We start from the raw sequence: 18,483 nt of genomic DNA on the forward strand, positions 1-18,483 counted from the left end.
ATTTGAATTTTCTTTCCAAGAAAAAAAAAGGGAGAGAAAAGTATTTCTGGATTTTTCAGTTATAAAGCACGGACTGCATGAAATTCAACATTAGAGCCATGAAATTGTAATAGTGGATCACGATGAGCAGAGTCTTTGACTTTAGACAGCTGATGTGCTTATTTATTATCAGCTGACTGGTTGGAGTTAAAGGGGCGGCAGAGAGAGAGAGGAGAGGAAGCCCCGAGGCGTTTGTCAGTTGCCGTCAGAGAAGAGGACGGTACGTGGTCATAGCTGCTGCTTTTATAACATTTAAGATTCATCATCTGGACACTGTGAATGTCTTTATGAAATTTCACGGCAACCGATCCAGTAACTCTTGGATTAAAGTATAATATATACTGATCTTATGATCTTACTCTACCTGCTTTTGATGAATCGATTTCAATCTTTTTTCTCCGGCGTCACGGTTTGGAAATCTATCTTTAAAGAGCAGGAGTTCTCGTAATCAAAACGGTCTAGTGGAGCTGATCAGTGAGTCGCAGCTTAACCTCAGCATCACCTGTACACCAGACAGATACAGCTGGCTCCGTTTTAAATGACGACCCACACATCTTCGAACGGTGAGATTCAGCTTTTTCCTTCAGGACGAAGGTTGACAGTCCCCAGAGTGCAGATCAAAAACGGTTCAAAAATAGAGCTTTGTTCCAGCAGCCATCACTCATATGAATAAGTTGTAGTAACATTGAATAGAAGCAATGTTTAATTAAGCAATTTATTTATTTTTATTTACCTTGTGCACATGATGTTTTTTTGTTTTTTAATGCAAAGGAAGTTAAAATGTCCAACTTTACAGCAGAAAAAAACATGTTTACAGCCTGTTTACATTTTATTAAGGCTTAAAGTTACGTATTAATTGAGGGCGTGGCCTCTTTGAGTGACAGGTGGGTGAGTGTATGCTTGCCACAAAACGGCATTATGCACCGAAGTCTCAGCTCCACACACGCCCCTAGGATTAGCTAGGAGTTAGGGGCAGAGTCAGGCACTGCCAAGATGGCGACGGCGGAGCAGCTCACTCTGAGCTTCAAAATCGCTCTGCCGAAAACTTGTGGGTGACGTCACGGAGGCTGGACCATAGACTGCGGGCCGGACTACCCACACAGTCGAGTGAACGACACTGCGGTGAAGCACAGTTGAAGTCTGCATCCTTTTCTTATCAGGTATTGTGGTGTTGTGGCTGATTAATTATCTAAACCTAACAGCAATTCATTTAGTCAACCCCTCGTGCTGTGACACAAAATATGTACCGAGGCCTGTGCTTTTCCCCAGCACCCGTCATGCAGTCGGGTCGGTGTCGCTGTGGGACGGACCACTGCATGGCGTGCTGCCTGCGAGCAAAACAATAGAGAGGAAACAACTGAAAGCTGCACAGGAGCCAAGCAGGACTGAGAGGCTGCTGCCTGCTGTATGAATGGAGCAGAAAAACAGCTGCATCATGAGGAAAAAAATCTCTCTCTCTCTCTCTCTATCCCTTCATTCATTCACTTTCTCCCACTGAAACTTCCACCCTTCCTCCTCCCGTCACCTTCAGGTCACTCTATTCATCCTTATCTCATGAGTCATCTTGCTCTTTTCGCTAGTTACGTTCATTCACCGCCATCCCTCCTCCCCCCTCCTCCTCCACTGCACCTTCCCCATCCCTCCATCTGTTTCTCTTCTATTTTCTTCCCTCCCCCTCCGCAGTGTGTTCATCCACAGGTCTCTCTGCAGCACACCAGCTCCAATGCCGTTTCGAGCCCGCAGGGGATTAGCGCTCCCCTCTTCATGAGCCTTTAAGCCCTGTGACCTGGCCGTCACTCATTGGTCACGCCCTCCGCTTTCTCATCTGCGTTTTCGAACACGGCCTCCTCCTGTGCGCTGTTCAAGGTGCCGGCGCAGAACCTCCAACGCCAAACTGTGTGACGGTGCTTCTTCTAATGGTCGATTGTGGAGAGTTTTAACTTTGCATTTCTAAGACTTTTATTTTGTTGTGTTTATGTTGAAGTTGTGGCACCCGCCATAGTTGCCACACCTAAGCGTTATTCTGGTCCTTGACACAATGACAACAGTTTTGCTTGCATGAAAAAAAAAAAAAAAAAAAATCATAGTTGAAATAGCAGGTTGTCAGCACACACGCACACGCACACACACACGCACACACACACACACACACACACACACACACACACACCTTTCTCACACCTTGACATTCAGATTCAGCTGAGTAAGTAATACGGTTCAGTGACTTGTACAAGGTGTGTCAGCTGAGGGAAACTGGATTTGTTTTTGTTTTTTCTTCCTCACAGGCCCCGCAGGCCGACTTCTCTCAAAATCTACAAACTATTTTAGCCACGTGACTTATTATTACAATCCTGTTGAATTTGTTTATTCATATAAAGATACACAATCTTAGTAGGGTGACAGGAGAGACACCTCACTCACTCTGCTCTGAAACACCTAAAGTTGGTTTGCTCCGATTCAGCTCACGAGTTTGTAAAATTGTCGAATTTCGGTTTGTTTTCACACAGAGAAAAATTCAGGTGAACCAAAAATGCATCGTTACAAACCAGGTGAGAACATTCCTCTCCTCTCCTCTCCTCTCATTGGTCAGACTGTCGTGGCTGGAGCAGGGAAGCGAACACCAAAGACAAACCGCTCAAGAGCTCGTTTGGGACGTGACCGGTGTGACTGTTCTGGTCCGCACCCCGAGTGTGATTACTGTTTTCACAGCCGCCCAAACGAATCGTACCAAGGGGGAAAACCAAACCAGGTTTCGGGGGAACCAGACTAAAAAGTGTCTTATTCCCCCACATCTGGTGTTTTAATGATGGCGGTGGAGAGCGCCAGCACCTCAGTTTAGGTTGACTGGTGACTGTGAAAGCCATAGCGATCATCGCATCATTTTTCATACTCATCAAACCATCAGTGACGCCTCGTGCCCTGTGGACGGGGCCACTATCATCCCTCACAGGATAAAGGTGATCACTCAGAACAACTCTGTATTGATTTGTAGTTTCCCTTCTCTCTGAGGAAACGCATGGCCCTGGTGAAACGCCTCCCCGGCAGAACAGAGCCACCGGATCCCCTCCCTGTAGGGGTCAAGCTCTCAGGCCTGTACCGTTCTCCTGGTGTTCGCCACACACCTGTGGAGAATATCGCAAAGGATGACTCAGCTGCCGGCATCTCCATAGACATAGTGCCTTTGGTTTCTGCACCACTGAACATTCATGTAATGAGAGGTTTACGTACTGTAACCCTACTATAATATCTCTATATGATATTGCTCTCGCTGATGCAGTGCGATCAGGTCCTGCAGTGACATTCTCACTCAACCTGAGAGAGAGTCGCTCTAATGCACGCGCATCAGATGCGCGCCGTCCACAACAATGTCCGACTCTATTTACTTGTTTTTCACCTGGATCTAAATCCAGACCGCGGTCACCGTTCCTCTTGAAACACACACTGTACCCCAACAATAGACCCTCTTTCAAAGTCACTTAGATCTTTTCTTCTTGCCATCTTGATATGATCTATTTCTGGTCCAATTAACCTTCATGCGCAGGGGAAGGATGATCAATCACACTGTCGGGGTCTTTGCATGAAATATGGAGAGGAAACCGCTTGTTACAGAAACATTACGGCTGAAGTAGCCGACACATACTCAACACTTCAGGCACCGAGTCATCTGACCCGCACATTTTATGCTCCGTTTTGCACATTTTATGCTCAAGAACTTAAACCCTCAAGGCTGAAGTTTACATTTTGGTTCACAGTCGAGCGGCGGACCACGGCACTTCGGTCTGCGACCATCTTAGACAGAGTTTAGACTTGCAGGGCTAAATGCTTAAATGTCAACAGATCCTTGATTCTTCTTCATTTGGTTCTGTGTGGCAGGATCAAGCTGCAGAGGAATTTTTCTAAGCCGTGACCAACTGCACAATGCACTTGAGGAACAAAGCGACAGCTGTTGGCATCCGTCTCGTGAGCATGTGTGTCGTACCTGGGCGGCAGGCCCTCCAGAGCTTTGTTCAGGCATTGTGGAGTGTTGTCTGTGTCTGCTGTGGAGAGAGGAACATCTGGAGTGTCTGGTTTGGAGTCACCGTCACACTCTCCCTCTGCGTCGACTTGCAGGCCCAACCTGTCGTCACTGTCGGCCTCCTGCCAGAACACACACACACACACACACACACACACACACACACACACACACACACAGATATTCAAATAGTGACTTAAGATAGCGAGTGTTCACCTGACACATGGGTCAGTGTAGAAAACACGGGCAGACAACAGGGCAGTGTGCACATTGTGATAACAGAAAAAAGGGAAATATTTAAGCATCATCATCATCCTGTAAAGAGATGAGTAGGGACACGGCGAGCTGCGAGCGCTCCTGTGAATGATGCAAACGACAAGTAAATGTTGAGGTAGTCAAATAGAGTCCCGTCTAAACGGAGGCCCCGAGCGGGCGGCTGAGAGGAGGAGGAAACTACAGAAGTGCTGCCATGTGTCCTCGAAGCTTGGCTGGGATTCAAGTAGGTCTGCAAGTAACTGTGGAGCAACACGTGGGTGTGTTTGTAATTTCCTCTTTTAAACCAGCGGCAGCCTCGAGGAATTCAAAACCATCCGAGCGTCAGTGACCTTATCCCCACATAATATCTACTGAATTACAACTGTGAGGGAAGGTAGAAGCTCCTTCTTCACTCTCCATGAGACACTCCACACTTCGTTTTGTTGCCTTTATATCTTTTATATATGACATATCTAATATCTAAACATCCACTTTTAAAAAGGTAATCTGAACATTATAATTCCATTATAATATTTCATCATATTATTCCAACCAAACAGAATCTGCAAATTGCACTTAAAAAAAAAAAAAAAAAAAAAACCAAAAAGGAGAAAGTTTGAGGATTACAGGCCGAGCACGAGTGAGCTGAAAGTTTACACCTGGTGTCAGCAGGTTAACAGGCTGCTGCTCCGGAGCCAAACATCTTTAATAGTGTTAATGAATCTTTAATCTGGATTTAAACGCAGCCAACAGACGCAGCCTCTTAAAAAAAAAAAAAAAAAGCCTCTATCGTGAATGTAACAGTCAAATCTAACGCTGTGTGTTCACTTTATACAAAACCTGTTCTTCAAATCTGTCCTGGGTTTGTTGCTATAGTTACAATTTGAGTCATAATTTACTTCCTGGAGGCTTAATTCACCTTCACGTAAAAAGGTACATTTATTTTTGGTCCACTTGCTAATGTAATATTATTTGATTTCAGTGATTTCTTTCAAGTGCAAGTAAGGGTCATCATTTTACATTTCACCAACCTTAATTTAAAAAAAGTGCACTTGAGTTTACAGTAAACAAAGCAACAATTACAACTCAGCACATGATGAAAAGTGAAGATAAAAACAGGGAGAAAATGCACATTGGCTGCTGATTATGGACCACAAACCCTAAAAAAATATTGAAAAAAAAAATTGAAGGATAAACTACAGCGCTTTTCAAAATTGTAGAAGATATTTAATATTTTCTATCGATTTTTCTCGTTTTCTAAAATCTAAAAATGACCTGAATGAATTAAGATAAATACGATTAAATTAAAATAAAATAACGAGCCTCTCTTGCAGCCATATTTGTGAAAATCACACATCAGGATTGTTGGCTCAGCCTCCGACGCTCTACCATCATTAATTAGTAAGTGAAGTGACATCCTAGATATTAAGCCCAGCACTTCAGCTCTTCAGTTAACACCAGTAATGGTCGATCGTGTAACAAAGCAGTGAGTGGAGAAGCTTTTTCTCCCTGAACGAGTCTATTTTTAAAACCAAGAGAAATTCCTCCTGAGCTCACACACTCATTGTGGGAGATTAAGTTTCCTTTTTGCGCTTGATGGCCTCGCCGACGCTCCTGGAAAGTTGTTTCCTTTCATGGTCGCTTTTGCTGAAAACGTGGCTAAATACGGTGAGCGAGGGCATCAGGGTTAAATCAGAGAGCTCTTCGTTTAGAAATAAGGTCTCTGATCTCGGCCAGATCTTATAATTAGCTGGGGGAGCGTTGAAAGTCGGAGCAGGTCTGGGCTGAGAAGGAGGGAGAGGGTCATTTGAGTTGCTGCTGGAGTTCAGAGGAGAAGAGGTGTAATTGTAGATATCTACTCAGGTTTTAATGAGGAAAGGCTGAAACAGTGGAAGGCTGCAGGGTCCTGTCTGTCTGACTGCTGGTTACATACCTTGACTGAAAAAGGAAAGAACACAACAGAGTCCGTGGAAGATTCACCTGACACCGAAGTCAAAGTGAGACGGACTAATACTCTCCGAATTTTACAGCACACACGAGCCATGGTTCGACTATTTATCAGTCTCTCTGTAAATAAAAATAATCATCATAAAAACAGGTATATCCCAGAATCTGGCTCAGACATTACACACCTGCAGAACAGCAATACAAGCCCGGACATTTATATATTAAAACAGAGCTGCGCGACTACTTGATTAATAGTTGATTATTTGACAAAGAGAAAATTAATCTGGAACTATTTTGATCATTTTGACGCTTCTCAGATGTGATGATTTGCTGCTTTTCTTTGTACTTAATTATAACATGAATATTATCTCGGGATATTACAGTGGCCTTGAATATCTACTCTATTGGTGAAATGACATGACAAACAGGAAGAGACGTAGAACATAGTGGCCGCCTTTCACTATTTTCTGACATTTTACAAAACAATTAATCAATTAAATGAGGAAACAATCAACAGATTCATTGATCATGAAATAATTGCTTGTTGCAGCACAAAAAAAAAAAAGAAGAGATCCAACTTTGAATATTGATATTGTTCCGAAAAAGTGAAACTGGTTCAGGTGTAATATTTATCCATCTTGCCTCATTTACTGTCCTCGTTTTCATCATTTAGTGTGATCATTTACAAATTCCTTTCAATCAATACCTGCCCACAAGTTTGTCAGTTTTACGGTGTGTTCAGATAGAAAGTAAAAAAGGGAATGTTCACTGTGATATATTCCCTAGGCTTGAGCTGATATTCAATATTATCGAATATTGCAGTATTTCCCGCTGTTCATGATATTTGTCATAATATGGGAAAAAAACAAAACAAGAAACAAACACCTGAAACATTAAATACAACAATATAATCCTAGTTTGCTCTCTATTGTACTCGGCTTGTGTCACACCATGTGATCTCAGGTCTATATTGGCAGCCGCTCTCATTTTTTTTTTCCATTAATCATCTGTCTAAACTCACCAACTCTAAGATTCACCTCTCGTTCCATCTGATGTGCTTGATCCTGAAACAAACGTCCCGTTATATAAGTGACATTTATTTGACGTTAACCTTTTATTTAACCGCTGATATTAGCGGCTTTTGATAAAGATGATTCCTGGTGATCATGGTTTATTTAAAAATCGGTTTAAATTGGACGAGATGCTGAAGCCCAGACTGAAACAAGCTAACACTGTTAGTGACACATAATGGGTCATACTCACTAACAGGCTGCAGAGTATGAGTCACCAAAGATGAAAAGTTCAACAAGTAACTAAAAATGTTGGATTACTCACAGCAGCTTTTGGCTACACAACCATGTAAGGTTATGAGCACAACATACACCAGTGTGTGTGTGTGTGTGTGTGTGTGTGTGTGTGTGTGAGAAACAGAAAACACATGCAACACAATAAGACGTCCAACAAAGAACAGAACAAACTTTCATGATGACGTGACTGTTACCTGGTGGTATGTTCTCACCCTCGTGTCTTTGGCCGATCCATTACTTCATACACACAAACGTGTTACATGCAGAGCAACGTTATTACGGCTTAATCTGGGATGAATGTACTCAAGCTTCTTAATTAAACTGTCAAACACTGTTAATCTTTTGTTTACTTAGCAAAAGCGTGCTAACCGCTGCGTAATCACAGTCAAACAACGCTGCTGCAAAATCTGTGTGATATCAATCCAAGTTACGCTATGGAGTCAAACTAATCCTGGGCCTCTGAGAACCTGTAATCAACACCAGCAAACACAAGAAGAAAACACAGCTAACGGAGCATGAGATGAAACACAAAAGGCGGCCACAGCAGGTGGTGCATCCGAATATTCACTTTCTACTAGACGGCCATGTTTTTTTTTTGTTTTGTTTTTTTACAGTCAGAGACATTAAGGCGGCAGCATGACTGTCCTTGCAGCTCAGCTAACCTCCACTGTCGTCTTTGTCCTCCTCCTGGCTATTAATGCCTTCTCTGCAGAGACAGGAGGAGGAGGAGGAGGAGGAGGAGGAGGAGGAGGAAGAGAGGGGGGAGAAGTGACAAGCAGCTCGAGCCACGTCTGCACTAAGGCCGTGTTCATGTCATCAGTACCTGCAGCACGGCGCTCCCACTTGCATTATCAAACACACGGTTGTTTTTGTTTATATGTGGAAACAACTTCTGTCTCGTGCTGAAACTATTAATAGATTAATCAATAAACAGAAAAAACTTATTTAGCTTATTATTATTATCTTAAATACCAAAAATGCTAAAATTTTCTCCATTCACCCTGAAACATCAAAACTATTCAGTGTGAAACATGAAAGACGAGTCTTTTCACTTCTACATTTACCTGCCTCGACTAAAACCTGTCTTTCTGCAAAGCCACGACATGACACCGTATCCATATTCCAAGCTCGCCGAGTTCTTCTGTGTCTGAGCGGTTGATTAAAATCTGAGCGCCTCATTTCATTTGAATAAAACAACGATGACTTTGTCAACCACTCAACAGTACCTGACACAGGAGAGCTGTCAAAACCTCATGAGAGGTAGAACAGTTTAATGCTAACACAAGAACCACTGTTTTATCTTTGGTAAATTTATTGAGGTGATTCAATTTTACCAGAAGAAAAACAAAAATAAAACAACCGGTGTGATGTTGTGAAGAGATTCACTCAGTGTGATTGTATGCATGTGCAGGTAGTTCTTTACTGAGTGTTATACACCTAATTATTATTCTTTCAAGGTGCTTCCAAGCTCAGCTATGGCTGTTGTAAAAAGATTTTTCCCACCTTTATTAACTGATGCTAAAATGTATTTTTGTAAAAATCTGTATTTTTGTAAGAATTCAGGAGCAAAACAGATAATTTGACAACTGAATTAACTGTCACTGTTCACAAAGACAAAGATAATTCTGTTAATAAGAAATATTAGGAGAGAAAAATCAACAAACTAACATTATTATTAAATCAAAATTAAGATTTCCAACGTTCGTGATAGAAATGTAACGTTTTAAACTAGTTTGATGTATTTCTAACTTTTAAAAAGACATTTTGGGAGCATGTCAGCAAAGCTACTAATACACAGACTGTTTTAGAGTGAGTGAACCAACGAGTCGTGCCACTTTGCCCTGCAGATAAAAAGTTGTTTCCTGCTCCAGCATGTCTAAGTGTGGGTAAGTTTGATTAGGGATGTGCATGGTGATCCCATAAAGTGTGACTGACAATATGGGCACACTAACAGAACTGTTTGTAGCTCTGACAGGCTCAATGCAACCTTTCATGGTGACAAGTTTAGTCAAGGTGCGATGACTTAGCATCTTTGCCGTTATTTTGCATTTAAACAGAAACATAACATTTAAAAAGAACTTCACTAAATCTATCAGTAAAACCTTTAAGGATACAACAGGTCCTTGTTAGTTGGTACAGTTTTCAAGTGTCACCAGCTGCAACGGAAACCTCCTACATTCTTGAATGAACCCTGAAATCATCACAAACTCGGCCGACAAAAGCAGTTCAGTTCGTTGCGCCTTAACCTGCTGCATCAAATGAATCTAAGAGCATTTAGCTTGATCAGCAGTAACTAGGAACAAGGACCAGTGAAGCACAGTGTTAATTCAGACAACTCTAATTCAGCCTGGAAGGTTTGATAGCAGTGAGAGGCAGCTATCGAGGAGGAAAACGTAGCAACGCTGGAGACAGAACAAGTCTCCACACCTGTGAGGCGCTGACCTGCAGACAGCAGCAGCAGCAGCAGCAGAGCCAGGCTCCGGTCACAGGGGAGAGGATCAATGAATAAGCTCAGGCCTACGTGGGTTTACTCATGCTGCACGGAATTAGGCTAATCAGCAACAAACACTGACCTCAAGTAGCACGGCTGCAAACAGCAACTTCCAGCTTCCCGCAGCACAAAGCAAAAAGGGCCATTTAGCAGGAGAAGACAGTCTGGAGTCTCGAGGCCAAAACACACCGGCGCCGAACGGCAAGCGTCGAAACACTCGCCCTTATTATTTTTCTATGTACCACCCCCGACATCGGCGGCATCTAGGTGCCCCCCAGCGCTGGTCAACACCCCACCCTGCAACACTTCACACCGCTGTTTTATTTCAAGCCTCGCCAACCATGAAAAAAAAACACTTTTTTTTTACCACTCTACAATAAAACGGTGACACGCGTGAGTAAGATCCAGGCGGCTTTAAACACTTTTATTTGAATCTCTAGAAACCGTGACAGCAACTCCTGTTTTGAATGAAAGTAATGTTGACAGAACAAACTTCTCTCCCAAACAGAAAAACAGCTAAAACAAACATGATGTGAGGCTGAGAAAGTAGAGCTGAAACTGAAGCTTTTTCGACATTAGTTTTAAAAAGTCAAAGAGATTTCAGGTTACAAACAGGGTTATCTGAATGCAGAGCCACAACAGGAAGCAGTAAAAACTCCTCTGCAGTCCAAAGACATTTTTTACTAGACCTGTGAAGAATGAAACTGTGACCATCAGAGAGTTAAACCACCTCCACCTCTACCGGTGCTACTACTGGAGGCTTCAGTTACGAGCAGCCGGCCAGCAGCCGGCCCACCAAGGTCAACTGTCACGTGGAGTCTTGAGCAGCCGCTAACTGTCCCGCCGACAGTGTTTGTACCATGAATGGAAAGCAGCAGTGTGAATCGAGCACACACTGCTGGGTATGCTAATTAATGAAAGTAAATATTGGCCTTGGAGATAACACACAGGGACACCGCTGCCGTTTTTTTAATGCACAGACTTAGAGCCCCGGGGGCCCAACGGCGTAAAAAGGGCCCACGAAGCTCAGGGGGAACACTTCCTGGCTTGAGTGTTTGGGAAGAAATGTGAAAGTGCAAAAATCAAGAGAGAAACATATTCAAAACTGTAAACCTCGAGTTTGAGACGACTGAAAATCCTCCAGCTTCAGCAATGAGGACACCTGCTTCCACATGTTAGCAGGCTAGTTAACTAACTAGCTTGTAACATTAGCGAATTTAGCATTTAATGTGGCCTTGCACAGGGAGGGAGTGAATATAAATACACGAGTGTGTGTGACTGTGACAATTTTAGTCGGTCCACAAAACACTCATTTAGAGCTGAAAATTAAAAATAATTAGCAAATATTCTCATAATCAATGAATTGTTTTGGTCATTTTTCAAGCAAACACTGTGACGGTTTTAGAGCTGCTTTCCAATGTGAAGATTTCCTTCTTCTCTCTGTTATATATTATTGTAGATTTGTGTTTCGAGCTGTTGATCGGGCAAAACGAGACACTTAAAGAAGATTTTTCTGACATTTTACAAACTAAATGATTAATAGAGGTGCTTCTCATGTGAACACGATGCGTTTGAGTGTTGCTGCAGGGTGCTTGGAAACAACAAAGTCATCCTTCAACCTCCAAAATAAGACACTTAAGGATTACTCATTCCTGACAAACTGTCACCTCTGCTCTGTAAACCTGCTTCTTATTAAAAACACCTCAAACTAACGGGTTTATTTCTCTCTCCGACAGTCTGCAGATCTTTCACACTGTCAGAGGACACATGCAGGATCGTCAAGTACTAGCAGGGACCATCCTAGGGAACATCCTAGTTCAGTGTTGCCCAACATTTCTCTCGGGGGTTTTTATTTTGGGGTGGATCTCGCCTGCAGCTTCTTCCTCCTGATCTGAATTATAGTAGAGAGAATCATTTCGCCGCAGCACTGTATGAGCTAAACTTAGGCGCACACCATTTAACTACAAGCCAATCAGGGCTCGGAAACCAACGTCACATGGTACCCACAAGTAGCTGAATAACCAGGCTGAGGTTTGGAAACTGTCATCGTGCCTCATTAGCGATTTTTGGCAGCAGGAGTCAAAACAAGCCTGACTCCAGTCTAAAATCCTGGCAAAGCATCAGCCTCATCTCTGCTCTTTGATACTCAGTCACATGATTTTGATATGATTTTATCGATTTTGCCCGTTGTTAATTGGCTTTCCAAACAGAGGGACTACTTTTTTCTTTGTTTCTATTTCCTCAAATGACTGAACTAATTTGATATGAACAACATTTCTACCAAAAACTCGTATTTTGAAGTATTTATGCTCCTTGAATGATTCTGTTTTCACCGGCCAAAAAGATTAAAGGATCTTTACTGCTTTTAAAAAACACAGCTGTTATTCTAGATTTCAACATTAAAACAGACAAAAAGTGTAAACATTTTAGCCAACAGCATTGTGACCAAACTTCAACAGAAACTTTTCAAATATAACAGGATCTTTGAACAAACTCAAGTAGCTTTTTATGCTTGAAATGGCAGCGTTTGGTGTAAACAATATGAATCATCACAAACCGAAGCTAAAAAAGTGCTAACAGGCTCATAATCAACCGGTGCTGCAACTGGAAAACAATCAAGCTAAAAGACGTAGATACTTCAAGTTTCAAATAAACTATTTAAAGATGCTTTATGTGAATGCACCATAGACAGAAGCTAACATCTCCAATAGCCAGAGAACCAAATGGCAGCTAGCTACATGCTAAAGGGTTTTATAATCTCACACTCAGCCGCATATATTATCAGAATTTACCTTGAAGCAAACAGGCAATTTGCCAACATAGTAAGTCAGAGCAGGGATCCTCCTCCATGTGTGTGTGTGTGTGTGTGACTGAATGGATAAATGGTTTGATTTATTTGTATACGCTTGTGTAGAACCACAACGCTGCAGTACACAAATACCAAAGCAATTACACGGTTTGTTCTCCTGACAGGAGGTTTTTATTTCTCAGTAAAATATCCCACCCACTCCCATTTTGAATATTTCTGTTGTACATTATACAGTGTTGTCCTTATCAGAGGTTTGAACTCTCAAATATTGATATTGACCTCAACAACCCAGTGTCAGTTTGGTTCTAATATAACAAAAACACAAGACATCATGATTATATGTGTAAGTTCATGCACCTCAATACAGAGGTGCATGAACCTAAAATCAGAAGGTTTTCATGTAAACAATGTAAACAAGGGTTAGCTAACAGGGTTCACCCTCCACGATATCCCTGCTTGAATCTGTCAAGTCATGCTTCTCATGTCTCCTGTGTTGAGACAGAGGGCTTCAGCGGGACGTCGCCAAAAATGGACTGTGAAGGAGACGAGGACGAACATGTTGGGACACTGATGCAGCTGTGTGCCACAATGACCAAGCTGTAAACACACAGCCAGGCAACCGTAACCAGGAAGTACGTATAGATGTGTATAACGTGTGATTGGTGCATGTGTGTGAGTTACACAAGTGAATCTGTTTTTAGTACGAGTGGCTCCAGAGGGAATTAAACTCTAGATAGAGGCAGTCAGACCCTGAATCTCTACAAAGACTCTGTTAGGAGATGTATAGCACGACATCTGTGTTTCGTGAATCGCTGTGACCTTGAGCTTTGACCTTTGACTGCCTAAATGTAATCAGTTCATCCTTGAGCCCAGATGAAGGTTAAGAATACGGCTGCAAACCAACTACCCAACCAGAATACAGCTACAATCCAACCAACCAGAATACAGCTACAATCCAACCAACCAGAATACAGCTACAATCCAACCAACCAATCAGAATAGAGCTACAAACCAACTAACTAATCACAATAGAGCTACAAACCTACCAACCAGAATACGGCTACAAACCTACCAACCAATCAGAATAGAGCTACAAACCAACTAACCAATCAGAACACGGCTACAAACTTAAGGGATTCCCTTGAGGAGTTCCAGAGATATTGTGTCCACAAGGCCTTTTGTGAGGTCACGGTGACCTTGACCTTTGACCTTAAATCCACCAAAATTGAATCACTTCATCCTTGAGACCTAGTGAATGTTTGTGCCAAATTTGAAGAAATTTCTTCAAGGCGTTGCTGAGATATTGCGTTCACAAGAAGGACAACCCGAAAACATAAAAACAAGCCGGTGCAGAGGCATAAAAAAACAAATGTTACCGATACTTTTATTTCTGTGGTGATTTTTTTGTGGCTTGCTGAGGCAGTTTCACCATCGCACTCACTCTGCAGACAACAAACAACACTTTATAGCAGGTGGATGTGGCCCCTGCTCACTCAAAGACTCCTCTATTGTTGTGGTAATTCAATATGGATGGCACAAGTGCATTTGTTTGGATATGACATCATTTTACTTCTCATTCCTCAAACACAACCAATGCAAAAACCCTCTGACAAAATGTAAATGATGTATTTAGATAATAAAAGCAGCAGCAGCAGATGTTTGACTGGAACGAACTGCAGACCTGAGTGAAGGAAAAAAGGAACCACATAAGGAACCGCAGAAATAAAGACTTCACAGCTGCGTCCTCACTCATGGACAGCTGGAGGGGAGTGAAGATGGAGACAGTGGGCTGCAGCTAATGACAACGTTCATTATCAATATCTCAATCACTTGTCTTGTCTATAAAAGTTCCTATAGTCCAGTTTTGTCCAACTAACAGTCAAGAACCTCAAAGATATTCAGTTTACAACAAAGAAAAGTTACAATAGGATTTAACTAATGAATGTTTGTGTTTTCACTTCTTTAAATTAATCAAAACTGAAAACGACGAATATTCACAGAGCTCAGTCACTGCGGGACAGAATCTCTCACATCGGTGTCGAGGTCACATGGAAATTACAGTTACTGTGATTCACGCTTTCCGAAGAGGTGACCTTGTGTGAATCGGACATACAACAGCACACGTACCACATACAGGCCATCTGCGGTGTTTCTGGGACATTGCGAGCTCCTTGGCACAGTTTCAGAGACATTATGCAGAGTGTTGGCGAGCGACCCCCAGTCTACATGACACAGGACTCACAAGTGGAGCTTGAAGGTGGGGCTGACTGTGTTTAATCTTTGGATCTGGAGGTGGGAAGTTGTCTGTGTGAGCTCAAATACAGGACCATATAAAATGTATCTTTAGACTCTTGGTGGTCGATAAACATCAAGGCTGCATCTGAGCAGCTGCGGCCCTGAACGTGACGGTGTGTACATTCAGGGCTGAAACTGACGAACAGCAATCTGTCATTTCTACAATTATTAGACTAATTATTTCCTCTATAAATCATCGAGAAACTGTAAAAAGAAAACAAGAAAAAAAAAAGTCCCAGATCATGTGGTTAGTGATGCTAAAACTAACCGTGCAAATTAAAGTTAAATAGCAAATAGTCAGTATTTGTATATTGTTTGGAGAGGATTTTTATTATTTATTCAATTAATAGGTAAAAAAAAAAAAAAAAAATTAACAAATGCCCATCACAAGTTTCCAGAACCAAAGGAAACGTCTCCAAATGTCTTTGTTTAATGTGGACAACACTCCTAAACCCAAAGAATTTCAATTCTCATTGATAAATCACTGAAAATCAGTGTAATCCTCACTGTTAAAAAGCTGTGAAAAGCAAATGTTTTGCTCCGGTTTGCATTTCCTAGTTGAGAAATCAAATAATTTTAATAATATAAGTAGTAAATCAACATGCATACTGAATACAATGAATTTACATTTCAAAATCAGGTTCTCCCCTTTCTCCTAAGATGCCCATTTGCTCTCTAACTCTCAGTGTGGGTAAGTATTTTGATCCTTTGAGTCAAAGCAGCAGTCACACAGAGAGTTAAGTTGTGTGGGGATAATGTTGTTTAGCAGAATGGTGCAACTCAATGGGAAAAGAGGAATAAAATATTGCCAAATGAGGCCAATTTGGGCACTTGAGCCCTATTCTTCTCATTAATCATCCCTGCATGTCTTACACTAGAAGCCAGGAGGCCTCGCACGCCATTCACCTGTTTATTTATCGTAATTCAATTACACACAAATCCGACTTAATAAGCTGGATATTCAGCTGACACACACACGGTCGTTGAATGAGCCAGCGACGTGACACGGTTGAGTCTTATTTCACGATGACAGTGTGAAAATGTGGTGACATCCTCGGCGTCACGTCAATAACAAGTCGTTATTTCTTAATACGGAGCGGTTTCCGTGACTGTGTTGTCGCGGTATTAAACCGGAGCGAGCGGCTAACTCATTAGCTTATGTAGCTCCCCTGCTAACCTGGCGACCCAGCTAGCTTGTCCAGCGTCTGACAACAAACCTACCTAACTTGTTTTGAGGGCGAGGTCTCACGGGGGGAGGGAGGGGAAGGGAGGCTGGTGTGTTGTGTTTTGTTTTGTTTTTTTTTACCCGTTATAATGCACTTTACCTTGTCGCTGATATTCTCCGTGCTGTCGGGGTCTCCTCCGCCTCCGCCTCGCTTCCTCAGCTCCGTCATGTTTCGCTCGTTTCGCCGCCGGGACGTTAATGTGTCACATAAGCCGAGTCCGGGGGAAGGAGTGAGAGAGAGAGTGGGGGAGAGAGAGAGAGAGAGAGAGAGAGAGAGAGAGAGAGAGAGAGAGAGAGAGAGAGAGAGGGCAAGGACGGATAAAATCCTGGGTTTTTCAGATAAAATCCTGGATTTTTAACCCGGGTTTGGCTTTAGAGTTCGTTCCGTGAAGGAGGTCGGCTATCCTGGGAGACAGCCGGTGCTGCCAAGCCGCTGCTACAGAGCTCCACAAGGTACTAACGACTCCACTGCGTGTGTTTGTTTATCACCGCAGTCCCCTTCCCCGCTCCCCTCCTACTGGCATCAAGCTCCACGCAGTAACGACAAACAGCTTCCGGTGGTAACTTTCACAGTAAAAGCCCTGGTGAGGAGTGAGTTGCAAAACATTGCTCCTTTGCTTTTCCCCATTTCCTTCTTCTTCTTTAATAAGTCAATAGGTAAATTTGGGCTATAATTTGTGATTATTTTCATTATTGATTAATCTGCTCATATATGCCATAATTTTCCAAAACCCAAGGGAAAAAATATTCAAATGACTTATTTTTTGTTGACAAAAGGTCCCAAATTCACAAATAATGAGTTTGCAATCAGATGTTACAAAGAAAGTTTTAGCAGCAAATGTTCTTAAATTCTTAAAAAATTAACTAAAACAATTAATCATTTATCAAAATAGCTGCAGATTAACTTTCAATCAAAAATCAACTAATCTACTCTTAGAAATATTTTTTCAACCACTGTATTAAATTTTGAGTTACTTTATGTTACTTTTTACATTCATACAGAGCGAAATATTGTGCTTTCTACTCCACTGTATTTATCATTTATCTGACAGCTGTAGTTATTGGTTACCTGCTGATTATGGGTTTTCAAAGAAAACATATGATCATCTTATAAAATATGAAATATATACATAAAAATATAATTAATCACACAGGCATAACAAATATTTTTGATACTTCTTGTATATTTTGCTCATATTACATGTGTAATTTTAAGAATTTTAACAAAGTACTTGTTGCTTGTACTTACCTGTAATTTGTAATTTATCCAGGGCAAGTAATCCTAAATATACTGTAAAGGGAAAATATCAGAATCTGCAGCAGTAAAATACCAAAAATAATAAGTTACCACAGAAATGTTTGCTTTTCACTTTTACTCAAATAGAAGTAAACAAGTCGCCTATTACTAGTGAAACCTACTAGGGATAAGCTGCAAGTTGTATTTTACTTTATGACATTATTTATTTCAGTCACTGTGTTTTCAGATGTAAACATACTTGAGTAAAATATAAATATGTCCAACATCTCCCTCTGAAAAGTAGAAAGTCTCATCAAATTTAACAATCAACTCTCAAAAGTGGAGACAGGAAGCTTAATTACTTTCCACCACATGAAGTAATAATCTTATTTAAGCACATCCAGTTCCTCTAAATGACAAACTTTCCTCCATTCATTTCACGGACCAGTATACAACCAGTTTCTTCTATTTTCAATCAGTCAGTCATTTTTATTTAACCTGTGTCTTGTCAATGACGTTACTAGAAAAAGAGGTTTATTTTGAAGGACAAGCTACGAAAGTTCCGGTCCCAGTCTACGTTTCTTTATCAAATTGACGCGTGTCAGCTGGTGCTGCTGCGGTGGATCCAGCCCCTCTCTCTCTCTCTCCCCTGCTCTCTCTTCCCCCCCCTCCCTCTCCCTCCCCCCCTCCTCTCTCTCCCTCTACCTCTCTGCCTCCCCCCTCTCCCTCTTCCCCTCTCTCTGTCCCTCTCTCTATCTCCCCCTATCTGCCTCCCCCCTCTCTCTCCCCTCCTCTCTCTCTCTCTCTATCTCTACTTCTGTCTCTGTCTTTGTCTCGTTCCCTATCTCGATGTCTTTCTTCAG

The 18,483-nt window shown here is 41.9% G+C and overlaps 1 protein-coding gene across 1 annotated transcript in view; it reads right to left on the reverse strand.

The window, feature by feature from the left end:
• Positions 1-16,867, reverse strand: part of cds1 (CDP-diacylglycerol synthase (phosphatidate cytidylyltransferase) 1) — a 30,942-nt gene extending 14,075 nt beyond the window's left edge. The window contains exons 1-2 of the mRNA XM_023414341.2: positions 16,484-16,867; positions 4,019-4,176 (exon numbers count right to left, since the gene is read on the reverse strand). Coding sequence (XP_023270109.1) covers positions 4,019-4,176; positions 16,484-16,552 — 227 coding nt within the window. The 5' untranslated portion in view covers positions 16,553-16,867. The remainder of the gene's footprint in view (positions 1-4,018; positions 4,177-16,483) is intronic.
• Between the last annotated feature and the right edge of the window lie 1,616 nt (positions 16,868-18,483).

Source organism: Seriola lalandi, unplaced genomic scaffold, assembly GCF_002814215.2.
Source record: "Seriola lalandi dorsalis isolate HSWRI2012SDOR001 ecotype SW California unplaced genomic scaffold, Sedor1 jcf7180002054524, whole genome shotgun sequence".
NCBI classification, from domain to species: Eukaryota; Metazoa; Chordata; class Actinopteri; order Carangiformes; family Carangidae; genus Seriola; species Seriola lalandi.